The sequence below is a fragment of the Oryza brachyantha genome, chromosome 9, assembly GCF_000231095.2.
Source record: "Oryza brachyantha chromosome 9, ObraRS2, whole genome shotgun sequence".
Lineage (NCBI taxonomy): Eukaryota > Viridiplantae > Streptophyta > Magnoliopsida > Poales > Poaceae > Oryza > Oryza brachyantha.
In genome coordinates this window covers 12832182-12848215 of record NC_023171.2, presented here as the reverse complement: position 1 = coordinate 12848215, position 16034 = coordinate 12832182, and the positions used below count along the sequence as shown (strand labels likewise).

At 39.1% G+C, this 16034-nt stretch overlaps 2 protein-coding genes across 7 annotated transcripts; both read left to right on the top strand.

Annotated features, from left to right (window-relative positions):
- Positions 1 to 1101: 1101 nt before the first annotated feature.
- LOC102702685 (multiple organellar RNA editing factor 8, chloroplastic/mitochondrial) lies at positions 1102 to 4324 on the top strand. Its single transcript, XM_015841304.2, has 4 exons — positions 1102 to 1505; positions 2323 to 2420; positions 2521 to 2586; positions 3362 to 4324. The coding sequence occupies exons 1-4, from the start codon at positions 1144 to 1146 to the stop codon at positions 4033 to 4035; spliced, it is 1200 nt and encodes a 399-aa protein (XP_015696790.2). The 5' UTR covers positions 1102 to 1143; the 3' UTR covers positions 4036 to 4324.
- A 1798-nt stretch (positions 4325 to 6122) lies between these two features.
- On the top strand, positions 6123 to 14436 carry LOC102702407 (peroxisomal nicotinamide adenine dinucleotide carrier-like). 6 transcript variants are annotated; one of them, XM_015841289.2, is made up of 16 exons: positions 6124 to 6370; positions 7582 to 7795; positions 7886 to 7974; positions 8065 to 8160; positions 8244 to 8318; positions 8470 to 8600; positions 9266 to 9320; positions 9753 to 9908; positions 10409 to 10477; positions 10561 to 10668; positions 11463 to 11531; positions 12074 to 12128; positions 12297 to 12839; positions 13033 to 13408; positions 13517 to 13652; positions 13963 to 14436. In XM_015841289.2, exons 3-13 carry the CDS (start codon positions 7894 to 7896, stop codon positions 12491 to 12493), a joined length of 1092 nt encoding a protein of 363 aa, XP_015696775.1. In that variant the 5' UTR covers positions 6124 to 6370; positions 7582 to 7795; positions 7886 to 7893; the 3' UTR covers positions 12494 to 12839; positions 13033 to 13408; positions 13517 to 13652; positions 13963 to 14436. The 6 variants fall into 6 exon arrangements, with proteins under 6 accessions (XP_040383418.1, XP_015696775.1, XP_015696773.1 ...); XM_015841287.2 differs by having other exon boundaries at positions 12297 to 13408; positions 13963 to 14179; positions 14316 to 14436; XM_040527483.1 differs by having other exon boundaries at positions 7587 to 7795; positions 12297 to 13408.
- Positions 14437 to 16034: the final 1598 nt, after the last annotated feature.

Genomic DNA, 16034 nt, shown 5'->3' with positions numbered 1-16034 from the left:
TTAATCCATAATTAGCCTATGTAATGCTACAGTAAACATACTTTAATTATGGATTAATTAGGCTTAAAAAATTCATCTCGCGAATTACCACTCATTTATAAAATTAGTTTTTTATTAGTCTATGTTTAATACTTTAAATTAGTGTCCAAATATCCGATGTGACATTGGGCTAAAAAATTTAGCCCCATCCAAACAATCCCTAACTTACCTGCAGGCCACGAACGCGGCTATAGTATAACTCATAGAATAGATGCCTCTCGTCTATTCACGACGATGACGGTAAGTGACAGTGTGATCGACTTCTTGAATAAGAAATAGAGTATTGTACTACTGTGTCACCGAGTTCATGCCACTGCCAGGCATGGCAACGTGGATGGTTCTTGAATGAGACAGACACACCGGCCGCGCCCAAGAAAGAGGGCTCTGTTGCCTAGGCTAGTCATCGGAGTGAGCTTCCTGCTTTCCACGGTGGAGGTCCACGATGAAGAACATGAACCCAACGTCACCCTGGTCATTATTCTTATGCAGAATGATTAGGAGCATACTTTGCCATGTCGGATATATCATATATATCGCCTAGTAGCTGAACTTTGTGGCTTTAGGCGTTTAGTTTTGTAAATTTTCAAACAAAAACATATCTTTATTTCTAATAAAAATATATAAATAAAAAAATTGGACGGTGCTGTCGTGTTGGGAGGACGACGAGGTCTAAGAAGGGAGGAAACTATACGAGGCTGTTGAGTTGGGCCGTTTTGGGCCAAATCCCAAGCCATGGGCCTTGACTTAGTCGTGCTCAGAGGCTGGTTTTCGTGGGACGCTTATCCTGAACGGACTAATTTGAAATCACAAAATTATGCCAGTATGATTCTTAAACACGAAATCAAGCATCCAGAATCCCAATTCTGAATTATTATCCATCTCAAATTTTAAATTCGTTCGAAGATCAGTAATATGTCCAATACCTGTGCGTACACCCTGTGCGTACACCCAGATTATTTTTCATTTTTTGACTAGAAGAGCTTATTATCTGGTAGAGATATTTCCATCCAAAAAGAAAATAAATATGCGGCTATAAAGCGGCGGCTCTACTGGGCATAAACCCTCGTGGCCTCTCCCCCCATTCCCCCATCTAGGGTTTTCGCGATGGCGTCGGCGTCGCGCTTCCTCCTCCTCTCAAGGCTCCCCGCCGCCGCCTCCTCCCGCCTGCTCCGCCCGCTCGCCGTCGCCTCCGCGGGGAGCCTCCTCCCGGCGGCGCTCGCCCCCTCGGCCCCGCGCGCGGCGGGGGCCAGGTGCTTCGCGACGCAGCCGGCGACCTCGTCGCTGCGGGACTCGTCACCGAACTGGAGCAACCGGCCCCCCAAGGAGACGATCCTCCTCGACGGGTGCGACTTCGAGCACTGGCTGGTCGTCATGGAGCCCCCCCCGGGCGATCCCTCCAACCCCGAGCCCACCCGCGACGAGATTATTGACAGCTACATCAAAACCCTCGCCCAGGTCGTTGGAAGGTATAGCCGTCTAACGATCGTTCCCCTACTCTCTCTCTCTCTCTCTCTGCCTATCACGCGCATCTCGCATCCGTGCGTTTCGTGGAACGTTCGATTTAATCCGCTCGCGCATGTGGTTCGTGATTCGGGTGGGTGACTGTGGCTGGGAAATGGGATGAAGTGGACTGGTGGAGATTAATAAAGTGATGTGGGAAGTTTTTTTTCCATGGTATTACTTGATTCATTTGTGGTGGATTGGCGCAGGAATTCATAACAGTGATAGGGTCTTCTGTAACCTTGATTTATGATTAGATGTTTTAGTAGCCGCATTCTATCAGCCACCGATTATTTTCTTCTCACAAATGTGACTATATGAGTTTACATGAATATTCCACATGTATTTGTCAATTTCTTTTTACCATGTACTGTTTCCACGTTGATTATGGTCTCATGGTGTAAGTTATGATGGGTGAACATTCGGAACAATCAGTATTTCTGTGGGGTGATTTGGAAATTTCTCCTGTTATGAACGGGAATGTTTTTTAAGCATGCTTTCTGCTTTGGAAATTGGTTGTGCCCTATCAATTCTGTCTATGATACTTCTCGCTCAATCATCATGTGAGTTATACATTTTAGTCCCTGAAAACTCTCTATCACTGACGTATTTTTGGTAGCATGTCTAGTTTTTCTGGTTTCTCTTTAACTATCGCGCCACACAAGTCTTACTATAGAACATTTTTTTATGTTCTTTTTTTCTTTGTTTTCTTGATATGCCCAGGGTATACATTATGTGCATTGCTTATAATTTCTTTTAACCTTCTGTATCCTTTTCTTCCAGTGAGGAAGAAGCAAGGCACAAGATCTACTCGGTGTCAACTCGGCATTACTTTGCTTTTGGAGCCCTTGTATCTGAGGAGGTCTCCTACAAAATCAAAGGTATGTTTCTGGTTGCATGAAATTATTTGGAGGGGATATTTTATGAGGGTCGCTCGAGTTGTTGCTCTAATAATGCTGTGCTATTAAATTGTTTCGCCAGAGTTGCCGAAGGTCCGCTGGGTTCTTCCAGACTCATACCTGGATGTCAAAAACAAGGACTATGGAGGTAATGTGATTTTGTCCCTATTGAATTAAAGATAATCACTCCTTTTTTTGGAGCTGTTACATCATTGACATGTTATGTATATTATCTGTGATGATTGCTCCCTGTGTATATGACACGTAATGATCAAACCGATCAATTCTAATATCCCTGTGTAATGTTTGGAACTGCTAATTTCATGGTTCTTGTTTTAGAGGCTATGTTTTCTGCTTAACCGTAGACCACTCTTCTGCTGATTGCTCCGGTGTCACCTTGTATTCTAGGATGCCACTAAACTTTTTACTTCTGAGTCTATATCCTGTGATATTCTAGTTTAAGGATATCTGGAATTTAGTTCGCTATTTCCTTCCTAGGTCATCTGATAAATTGATTGCTCGATTATCAGTACTCGTTCCAGTGAATGCAACATGTTCAAGCAAAATTTATGAACTGAGTCGATATATATTTAGTGATCTAGATATTAGGGAGTAGATGGTAACCTGGACCCTTTGTTGGTAGCTATACATTATCATTGGTAGTGGTAGGGAGTACAAACTCTTTGTGTAGTTGAATTACTGCCAAATGCATCTGTAAGTGTCACCATCTTGTGTGGTCAAGAATTTGAATACATATGTCATTATTGTTGTTTGTTGTTAAGTTTGTAGTTATTTCTAGCACAATTTTGTGAGTTCATAATTATTTTAATCTATTTTGAAGTATCCTTGTCCATACGATAGAATTATAGAGAGGTGATCTAGGAACATTTGATCTTTATTTGACAACTTGTCTTTTATTGCAGGAGAGCCTTTTATAAATGGAGAAGCTGTTCCTTATGACCCCAAGTACCACGAGGAGTGGGTGAGAAACAATGCACGTGCCAATGACAGAAACCGACGCAATGATAGGCCTAGAAACTTTGACAGGTCAAGGAATTTTGAGAGGAGAAGGGAGAACATGCAGAACTTCCAGAACAGAGATGTCCCTCCTGGTCAGGGATTCAACAGCCCTCCTCCACCAGGGCAGGGCCCTGTCCCACCCCGTGATGCTCCTCCCATGCATAATGCTCAGGGAAATGTGCCTCCACCACCACCAAATGCAGGTGCTCCTCCAAGCTACCATCCCCATGCACCAAACCCACAAGCAGGCTATGCAAACTATCAGCAGGGTGGTGCGCCTGGCTACCAAGGTGGAGCGCCTGGCTATCAAGGTGGTAACCAGGGCTACCAAGGTCCACCTCCACCCTCTGGTTATCAGGGCAACAGCCCTGGATACCGGGGAGGAGGGCCAGGTTACCAGGGCGGCAACCCGCCGCCGCCTCCTTACCAAGGTGGCAACCATGGCTATGGTGGTGGTGGTGGTTCACCAGGCTACCAAGGCCAAGGAGGAAACCCTAGCTACCAGCAAGGCGGCAATAACTACAATGCCGGTCCGCCAGGCTATGAGAGGGACGGACCAGGGAGGAATTACCAGTAGAACATTGCCATAACAATGATATTGTAGAATCTAGTACGAGCGCAACTCTACTATTTGCTGTTCTGTTGTTTTTCATGTATACTCAACTGGTGCTTTGTGAACTCAGTTTCGTATGTGTCGAGACATCGATGTGTCTGAAACTGGTTGCTGTCTGAGGCACTTCTAGCATTATATGTTTGGTCAACTTGTGCTTTTTGTCCAAATAAATAACTGCTGCTAATTGTGCTCTCGTACGGAGCTCGGGAGATTGGTTGATTTCATTTCTGTTAAGTAGAGTAGATTGTTCTGTCATCGGTGCGCCTGTCTCCTGTTGATTTTGCTTGATTACATCCTAGTGGAACCATACAATTTGCCACGCCCTTGTGCAGTGCTGTTCTTTGAAACTTGATGTTTGGCTATGTTCATGGCTGGAGAAATGACACATTGTGCTGTTTTTGAAACTTTTGTTTGGCCGTCTTTTAGGCTACGTGATGTTTTTGTTTTTTTTAAACATGCTTAGCTATACTCCTATAAGAGCAGTACAACAGCTGGCTATAAGCTAACTATAAGTATATTTTAAACTATAAGTATATAAGTATATTTTAAAGAGATAGTGAGGAGAGAAGAGAGGTGAGCTACTAATTTATAGCTGCACTCGCGCTCCAAGATAAAATATATGCATGATATGTGGGACCATGTATTGATGTTTTGTAGGTAACTATTGTTGGCTATTAGATTAACTATAGATGAATTGAAGCCAGCAGTTACTTTGGCTATTAGATTAACTATAGATGAATTAGAACCAGTACTTACTTGCTCTAAAGTTGGTGGCTATACTACTGTAACAAGTGCTCTAAAGGTGGTGGCTATACTACTGTAACAAGGAGTGTTGGTGGCGGTGCTGTCACCAACCTACGGTGGCCCGTGAATCCATTACCATCACCTATCCTATCTAAGTCCTAAAATTTCTTAATATTAACAACCAATTAAATTAAATATAGATTAATATCTACATATAAATTTGAATTAAGACGACTATTTTATATAAAAAATTTAATAACACATCATAAAATTCGTAGCAAAGCACGAATATTTAACTAGTAATCCAAAATTGTGGATTTTGTTTTTTTATTATAGTATATTTTTTAGTCTTATTTTTAAATTGCTAAAAAACATATATTTAAATGTTACTTCTTCGTAACGTAAGATATTTGACTTTTTTGATTACAATGTTTGTTCATTCGTCTTATTCAAAAGTTTTATGGAAATATCATTTATTTTGCTTATGACTTACTTTGTTATCAAAAGAACTTTAATCATTGATTTATTATTTTTTATATTTATACTAAGTTTTTGAATAAGACGAATGATTAAACGTTGTAACAAAAAAGTCAAACACCTTACATTATAAAAAGGAGACAGTATATTTATAAATTTTTTTAATAAATATATCGTTTAACCATTTTTCTGGTTTTCTGAAAAAACCAAACGATCCTGTTACGCTATATGGTGAATTGGTGATTCCTTTTTCTTTAAAAAATAAAATAATTAACCGAGCTCTCGAGGGAAAGATGCGGACCGTCGTGGGTTCGCCAGTGGAAGTGGTATCTTTCGAAAAAAAAAGAAGTGTTTTTTTTTTTAATTTTTTGTGGTAGTGGACTTGGACTGTGTTCCGGACGATAGATTGATCATTGATAGTACCCAAGATTGCTGGGTACTTCTCCATGCATAAAAAATAGAGCAGCTTATCAGCATGCTTAATTAAGTATTAGAAAACAATTTTAAAAAGTAATTTAATAGAATTTTTAAAAATAACTTTAATAATACAGAAAATTTAGAAAACACGTCTAAAACAAGAGAAAAAAAAGTAAAAATTGAAAAATTTATACTACTTTAAATATCTTTAGTGGTGATGGTAGTGAATCTATCGTCCCATTACTTTCTGCAGTCATTTTGTAAAATAACACGTGATATTTTCTGATATTCTAAAAGTAGTCAAACAAATGATATTAGTATAATTATAAAAAAACCAATAATATTTTGTATATAATTCCGTAGAAAAACAGGGTATTTTGCCGGAGAAAAGAACAAACACGTTATGTCAAATTGAACTTCTCCCTCGAATTTTCCCCTCCACACTCCCGTTCACCGCCTCAACTTCCCCTCCTCATCCACAGCGCAGCAGGAGCGCGCGGAAACCGGCGAGGGCGGCCCTCGCCGGAGGCAGCCGCGGGGGAGCTCGCGACCGCACCAACCTCCCTTCTCCTTCCACGCACCAGGCAGGCCCCCCTCTTCTTCCTGCTCAAGCCAACCAGCAGCAGTTATCAGGACGTTGAAAAGCATCAGGCTCGGGCAGGTGAGGAAAGGAAAAACCCTAGATCGACTCCTCATGGCTGCATGATAAATCAATGCGTGGTGGATGGTTTTGCATGATTTATGTGTGCCTTGCACAATCAGAACCAGTTATTTTATTTGTGATGTACTACCTCTGTTTTCAAATAGTTGTCCCGTTCCTAGAATGCAGGCAGTCAAACCTTGAAACCTTAACTATATATGTGGATGAATACCATATATTAGGATTTGACACGAGAAAATAATATCGGTAGATTTGTCATGAAAAATACTTTTATAGCTATGTTTAGTTTTTAATAAATATATATTTAGAAAAAAAATAATAATTAAACATGTGCATTGGAGACTCTAACGAGGTCCAAAACGAAAAGTAGAACAAAAGCGTTGGTAATATGCTTGAATATGACACTGCAGCATGTTCTTGTTTGCCTCTGATTGCTGTGTTATAGATGGACAAGAGGGCCAAGTTTTGTATTTATGGGGCTGAGGTGGATGTGTTATTGTCAATGATGGACATCGTTATCATGTCTAGAAAAAGGGAAAGGGATACCAGGAGATAAGGCATTAGATATGGTCATATGGGTCAATGGATGAAATGGGTGGGATGCGAATTGAGTATCTAAACACTGAAATATTGAAGAAGTTGTATAAATATACTTTGGCTTAATAGGGACTTTTTTCTTTGCTTTTGTGAACTTTTAAGGTATTGTCCAATCCCATCCAGCGTGTAACCCATCCAACCAAACAAACAACTTGGACCATTCCCACAAAAACATGGACAGCCATGACCCATCCAAACACTGTGTCTCTCACACTGGCACAAGGAGTCACAGCCTCACAAGCCAAGTATGGCTTTCTCTAGGGCCTAGGTCAATCTGGATGATCAACTACCAGTGGCTGAAGCAAAGCAAATAACTATATTGGGTTACCCCGTTGATCAAAATAATTCCATTAAATTGTTTATTGCTAATTCGATTCAAATTGACATCGTTAGATGAATGTGAAAGAATAAGTTTGAAAAAAGAAGATAATAAGCGAGAGGATGCCATCATACTGTCACTTACAGCATGGGTAAAAGACAAAATTGCTCACTTCTGCTGTATACTCCACTGCATTCTCATCTATCACATATTTTACTAATATCATTAAATTGTCACAAATTTTAATTACATAAATTGTCACATATTTTAATAACATTTCGTTCATTTACTACAGTGCAGCCTGTCTCCAGCTTTGACCAGTTCAGTATCTGCTCCTCTCATCTCTACCTGACCTCAGCACCAAGCTCCTGCTTTGCCGCCGCTGGCCTTTGCGTGACGCACACAGACCTCACCTCAACACCGTGTGTCACGTCCAAAGCACGCGCACGGCGCACACGTCCGCCTTCATCCCGTAGCTCCACCAAACAAGTACCACCTAATCCAGCAAGGTGGCCCGATTCTCAACATGCTGACTCCATCAGCTTGGTATCTCATAAGAATTCATTGCATTGCGTGCTGATTGTGCATGGGTTTGTCAGGTGGGTGCATGTCGAGCGCAGTGGTGAATGGGCTGGCTGGCGCCGGCGGTGGCATCATCGCCCAGATCATCACCTACCCCCTCCAGACGGTAATCCTTCTTCCGCCGCCGTTTTGCTTAGCTGTGTTGTTTCATTATAGCTAGCTCATTCCATCCACTGTACAATGATGGCCTGAGCAGGTGAACACCCGGCAGCAAACGGAGAGGTCGGCGAAAAAGAAGAAGGCTGGTGGCGCAGCCGCCACCAATACTTCCACCCTCTTCCAGATGCTGCAGGTTGTTCCTCCCAGACTTGTAGTTTATTTGGAATTGCCTCTGCTAATGTTCTAATGGCCAAGTGTGGAATTGAGTGAGTGCAGCTGATCCAAGCGGAAGGATGGGGAGGGTTGTACAGCGGCCTCAAGCCCTCGCTTATTGGCAGTGCTGCTTCACAGGTAAATTCCACTGGTTTTGTAAGTTTGGTGCTACTTGTATCATTCTTCTTTTCTAACAATTGTGTTGTTCTGTTTGTCAAAGTGTGATGATACTTAGATGATTCTATACAGTGTATTCAGGATTTATGGTGCGTCCTGTTTGTGGTTGTAGGGAATCTATTACTACTTTTACCAGATTCTCAAAAACAAGGTGGAAGATCTAGCAGTTGCTCGTGGTAAGAAGGGTCTAGGGGATGGTACTGTTGGGATGTTCTCCTGGCTTGGTATTGCAGCTGTTGCTGGGTAAGCCATCTACTCGCGCTGCCATTGCTAAACATCATTTATATGTCCAGTCAACCTGGAGCCCTAACATTCACCCAAAAAAGTCGAATGCCTGTCTCCATTTAATGCTGGAATGAACAATACATTCTGGACAATTGGGACATTATCTGTTGCTAGTGGTCCAAGAGGGCATTTTGACAGCATCCTGTCCAATGAAGGCTTTACAATAGAGCTATGATGAATATAACTGAACATGCAAAAGCTAACAGTTTTGAAATATTGCCTTCAAAGCTCCAACCATAACATATCATTAGAAACTTCTTGACAAAATGATAAAGGAATCACCCTTCAATGTTTAATACCATTTGCACTAACATATATTGGATGCGGGGAGAAATTAGGAAAAACCTTCCCAACCAGAGATGAACATAAATTTGACAGTACTAAATGCTAAGAATACTCTAAGGTTAACAACGTTCTATTTCCCTGATATTATAAAGCTCAAACTTCATCAACTTGAATGCACCGTTACAGTTCTTTCATACAGGTAGATCAGTCCTTTTATTTGCCGGGGTAGATCAGTCCTTTTCTCAGTCGTTAAAATTCCACTGGTCAACATTGCACTTTACATGCAACATTGCAACATTGATCCTGGGCATTCTGATGGACAATTTTCTCTGCTGCAGGTCAATCAATGTTCTTCTTACCAATCCAATATGGGTTCTCGTGACACGTATGCAGGTAAATTTTGTTTAACGGTCTATATTTTAAAAGAACATAAACACCAGTTACTACACTGTATGTCTTTCAAACTTCAAAAAGGAGAATAAATCTTTAAATATTAACATTGGTATTGCACCCATTGAATTCAATTAGTGTTGCAGTTACCTCCACTTCATGGTAGCATACTTAACTTGTTTTCACCTGCTTGATTCCAAGCATTAGCTTCGTTTTTGATATCGACAATGATCCATGAAGATTCAGGAGGTGCCAATTCACAATGATATTAGGCCATAACATCCTTTGTGAAATTAGTCGGAAGTTTGTGGTCGGTTGTAACCAAGCTTATACTAACAATGCAGCTACTATTAAATTGGAACATGCTAATGCTATTCAAAATTATCTATAATTGTTTATCATCAGTTTGGAAATTAACTTTATTCCATTTTTCAGACGCATACGCAAGCAGAAAAGAAGATCATGGAGTCCAAAAAGGAGCTTTTGCTGAAGGATGTCTCTAGGGCCAATTCTACAGAGGTCTCAATTCTGAAGGATAGGTTATATAAAATTGATTCTGAAAAGCCTCGTCCTTATGGCACCATTCTAGCGGTGAGTGACTAAGCACATTCACATTTCTCTAGGTGCTATACATTATTTTGTATATATGATACATTTCTTAACAATTATGCTGCACATAAATAAGATCATATGTGAGTGCCTCCTCCCCCTTTTCTTTGTTGTTGATGTGTGTGTGTGTGTGTTTCATTTTGGGGGTGGGTATGTGGGTATGAAGGTGTATTAATGTTTTTAGTTACTTAGTACAATCTACAGAGCCTATAACTACAGATATGTTGAGAGCACATCTAGAACTCCACATCTATTTAGTGTCTTCTTGAATTTTTTTACCAAGTTGCTTTATCCTTCTAGGATCTATTACTGCACATACAGATTTTAAATTTCTGTTTGCAAAAAGCCTTGCATATGTATACATTGAGCAGTAGCTACAATGGCTTTTCAATTTTTGGGCCTACAAGCTTGTTTTTAACTCACCAAATGTATTTGCCATTTGTCAGGCATGGCTTTTCTTACCTTTTATCAGTAGTATGTAGGTCCGGGAGGTCTACCGCGAATCAGGCATAAGAGGATTCTGGAAAGGACTTATTCCGACACTAATTATGGTTAGTTTATGTTTCTCAAAACATTTGAACTGAATTAGTGCTTATGTAAGTAAATACAGAGAATGAACCATTTAAGTTTTCAGGTATGTAATCCATCAATTCAGTTTATGATTTATGAAACATTGGCAAAGCGTCTCCGGTCAAAGAGATCTGGAAAGGAACTCCCCAAAAAGAACCTTACTGCTATGGAGGTATGAATTTTGTTTTAACTTCAGCCTCGTCGTTTTGGCAACGCATAAGCATAAGCCAAAATTTGAATTTTAGAGCTTAATTTTGGAGTTGATTTTGGGGGTTTTTTCATTGTAATTTATTTTACAGCATTTGCTTTTAGAATGATAAGACCACATATGCAAAAGTTGTACCCATTATTTTTTAATTGCTAATATGTTATTTCACTTATACTTATTACAAGTGAAACGATGAGGCTGTTTATTTTCATGTATATGTGTTTGTGGATATAATAGTTTTTAACTGTTAGAAGGCATCAACTGTTTGCATGTACTGTCTTCCTAGGAACTTCATGTTCTTTTTGTATTTCTAGAAATTCGCATGCACCTTTCAATCCTATAAATCTCCATTGTTCATCTGTTTTGTTGCGAATGAAGTTATATTGATCATGATCAATAATATTTGGTTCAATCTAAAAGGAATCATTGTTGTAATTGTTTTAATTACCTTCAAATCACTCGTCTATAATTCTTCTACCCATAAATGAATATTTAAAGATGCATGCTACGACTATTTGAACAAACCAGATCATTTGACCAACAAAGTGCCAGGACAGAGTAGTTCACATATTTACAATTAGTTATGCAGTCGCTTTATCATTATTACTTCCCTTTGTTTAATTCCTCAGTCAAGAGTACAGACCATATATTTGTTTCTTTATTCTTCAGATCCAGAGCTAAATAACATCATAAGCTTCTTCGAAATTTCCTTTTATATATTTATATGTCCTATTCTTAGCATTTTTTTCTTTGAGCAGGTATTCTTATTAGGTGCAATAGCAAAACTGGGAGCCACTGTTGTGACATACCCATTGCTAGTGGTTAAGGTAAACTAAACTTCGGATACATGTATACACCATTTACCATATTATCCTGTGCAAAGTGTTATTGCTCACCTATACTTCTGTTGAAGTTCAATCTTTTTTAAGAAATGAGGAATTACTGGCCTCCCATCAGATGAGCCAGTTATGGGCCACATAGGATTTTCCAAAATAGGCCTGAGGCTCAGACGCTCAGGGAAACATGGAAGTCTACTCTGGTTCTCTGCTCCAGCTGATGTTAAAAAAAACAAATGATTTCACCAAAACAACTACTAATAGCTGTCCTGCATTGTTGTATAAAACAACCCCATGAATATGCCGCACCACATTTTTCTGCTCCTTCATCAGAATAGTATGTAATATTTTGGAGCTTCACTCAACAACAACAATATCTAGATCTGTCGTTCGTGCAAGCAGTTACAGGCAAATGGAGAATGCATGCCATGATACAAAATCTATCTGGGTTGAGTTTACGAATGGTTTACATCATCAAGAATAATGTCATGTTTGTTCGTCCTATCCTGATTGTTGTATCTGAACCAATGCAGTCTAGGTTGCAAGCGAAACAGGAAATTGGCAGGAATGTGATGTCCAGATACACAGGTACCATTCTCCACCATTTAACTAAAGTAGCAAACACACTTTCATTTCCATTTTTGTTGGAACCGTTGTTTCTCCTCGCTACTCCTTATCTCTTGCGCGTCGCTGAATCTTATCATATTTGCTATTGTGCAAGTAAATGTAATGCTTACTTGTCTCTGTGTTCTCCAGGTACAATGGACGCGATCATAAAGATGATCCGCTATGAAGGATTTCACGGGTTCTACAAAGGAATGGGTACGAAGATTGTGCAAAGTGTTTTTGCTGCCTCGGTTCTTTTTATGGTAAAAGAAGAGCTGGTCAAATTCGTGGTTTTGTTAATTGCTAGGAGTAGGACTCTGCTCGGTCCTAGCTCTAAGAAACGATAGGCAGTGTTCTTTTCTCTCTCTCTTTTATTGTCACGATTTATAACACCCTCTTCGAGACTGTATAGTATATATCAATTCTTTACAGGATAGAAAATCCAAAATGTATCAAAAATCAATACAGATACTTATTTTCTTGCTCGTGCGTTTTACTTTTATATTCAAAAACGAAACATTGACAGCCAACAGAATGCAGAATTTCCTTATTTTTCACTACAACAATTCAATCCTTCAGTTGCACTCCTTGTTTCATTGACACGTTGGATTATGACCCACGATTTAGTTACAGAACGAAAGAAAATGCAAGGTTGCCAAAATGTGCAGTGGCGTATGTGAAATATGTGAGCAGGTTCGTACCAATTTCTCAGGTATCACATTTATCAATTGTTTACATGAAAACCCAAATGACTGAAAATGCTTATGCTTCTCTTCTTGCTGGTGCATATTCCGGATTGCTAACACATTTTTTCAGTTGGCTCCCTAAATTTATTACACGCCTACCACTGCTCATATACCAAATGTGACATTTGTTGCATGTGCAGTACTGCGGAGGATGCGAGTCCTTCCATCCTGCCGGCCATGGCCGCCTCGTCGCTGACGAGCTCCCCGTGGCTTAGAGCTGTGACGACGATCCTGCAGATGCAGGAGAGAAGATTCAGAGAGTTGAGTCCAGAGAGATACCAGTGCTCACCTCACTGCTCACTTGTTGGCCGGTTCATGAGCAGATTGTGAAAAGCCAAGATGTCATTGATCGTCGATGCTGCTGCCTGCTGGTGATCTACTACTACGCCGAGAAGGAACTATGCAGGTTCAGATGAGATCACCTCCGATGCAGACTGAACCTCTGAACATATCACTGAAGATCCTCGTCTCATCTTGCAAGAAATTCCATTTGCATTCAATTCAATGGGAGAACAGGTTGGGAGAACAGGAGGGATGCAGGATGATATACTACACAGTTTCTGCAGCGGCCAAAAGGCCCATCTTAATTGATCGGTTGCCAACCTGAAATGTTGTCCACTGCAGGTGTGGCTTGGGAGTGAATAGATATCACAGTGCAGAGATTCTGAAGCTGGTTTAATTGCCAGATTGTTCTTGGTGATGACTGACAAAGAAGTGAAGATCACTCGGTGTACTTAATCATAAGTTCATAAAAATAAAGGTTTGACATCTTATTACTCAATCCGTTTTCAAAATAAAAGTGTTTCTAGGATTAAAACTTGTTTCATAATATAAGTATTTTTATTTTCAAACACTATTTACAGTGCCGTTTATCACATTAATAACTTTTTATTTAATTTTCTTCTTATCCACATAATTTCATGGTTCCACCCATATTTATTGAGAATCACTAGTCTTTTATCCTCCGTCTTAATCTCCACTAAATAATCTAGGAATACTTATGTTTTAAAACAGATGCAGTATAATAATGGTAGCAAGTTGTCTATATTTTCTCTGCTCTTATCCTTCAGTCTTAAATCTGATGGAACACTGGACCTGAACAAGGACAAGTAGCAAGATTGCATTTCTTTTTTTTCTGTCACAAGGGGGTACAAAGAGCTGGTAAATGCACACATGGAACTTGTGCAGCTGCCATGGCCGTATGCTGCTGCTGCTGCTGCTGCAACTCAACTCACATTCTCACAAAGGTGTCACCGATTCATCATCAAGGATCACCACCTGCACCAGGTATGACTGGAGAATTAAGGCAGGGAGCAAAGTGGCCTAACCTTGGAACAGTTCTACTCCCTTCTCTCCTCTCCTCTCTTCTCCCAGCTAGTCATAGTCAAAGTATGTGTATTTAAAAACGGTCACATTTGTGCAGATTCAGGAGAGAAAATTCAAAGTTCAGAGATGGTGTGCCAGTGCCATTAAAGAAGTATTTGCTGCTTCCTACGTCTAACCGTATTTTGTTTTCTCAAAATAAGTTTATTTTTCAGATATAATTTCCACTCTTCGTCTTATTTAACTTTTTTAGAATTAATATTTTATTGTTATTAGATTATAAAACATAAATAGTATTTTACGTGTGACTAATTTCTTTGAATTAAATTTTTTTAAATAAGACGGATTGTTGAACGCTGGACATATAAACAAAAAATAAAACTTTTTGTGACGGAGGAATACTGGGATAATATTCTTATCAATATTACTCTGTTAGGATATTTTCTCTGTTAGGATATTTTCTGTACGATAAACAACGCACACACAATAATCCTTTCGGAAATAACTCATTTTTATAGAAAGATTAGTTATTTTGGGAAGGAAGGTTGTACTTTTCAATATGGATATAATAAATTTTAATTTTCTGTCAAAAATTATGTCTCGTTATTTCTATCCTAAAAATCAGATGTCATTGTTTGACTTTGACAAAAGTCACACAACATATTTACAAATGAAAAACAATTTATAAATAAAACTTTTATATATGTGTTTTTAAGTAATAAAAAATAAAGTCTGAAAAATAAACTACGATAAAATAAACCTTAAATTAGGTTGAAATTCAAATTTTAGATTATAAGTATAAGCAGAAACGAAAAGATAAGGGCATTTCCAACCCAGTGACTAGAATGATGCCATAGCATTAAATAAGTTGTCACATAAGATGAAAAATGATGTGGTAAGTGAATAAATGAGGAAAGAGAATGAAATCATGTCTTGCATGAGACATGGATTCTACGCAACATCCAAGATATTATGTGAGATAACTAGCATTAAATTTAAGTGTGGAATAGTAGTGTTTGCATTGGAAGAGCAGTGTCTAGTGCTAGTTTCTTGGAGAAGTTTATAGAAACCATATCAATGCCCTAAGTATGCTATTTCTAGCCCTTCAACTTTATTTTAATGATACTTTATTTTTCTTTTTAAGCTACCATCGATCCTGAAATATAGAAGTCATAATGAAATAGGACGTATATTTTGAAAGGATTACCGTACTTTAGAAATCAAGAACAAGTTAATCGGAAATCCTGTAAAAATGAAGTGACACGAGAGAAGAGGAGACTGCACGCAGCTACATGATGAGTCAAACGAATTAAGCGCATTGATATGGTTGTTATTTGCTGATTAATTAAGCGTGGTTGCATTGGATGCTAGGCATAGAAAATGGTGTAGCCTCGATCGCCTCCTGTGAATTACTCCTACTCCAGTTCAGGCTCCGAGGATCAATGCCAAAAGGAAAGTTGATGATCATTTCTCGAGGAAAGAGCAATCATATGCCTATCCTAGAAACAAAAGATTTAGGGACTGTTTGTTTGTTTAGAGTGACTAATTTATAAGTCACTCTACTTTAATTCTTTTTAGTCCCTAAAATATTAAATATGAGGGACTAAAAGAGATAAACTATCTAGGTCCATAAGACCCTAGTGGAGGTACTAAAAGAGACTAAAGACCTATAATACATCTACTCTACTACTCTAAACCTATAGCTATATGTGTATGTTGTATACTATTAAGTAGGTCATTTAATGATGTTTTAGTCTATTTTAGTCTCTTCAAACAAATAGGGTAGAACTAAAAGGGACTTATATTTTAGTCCTAGAAC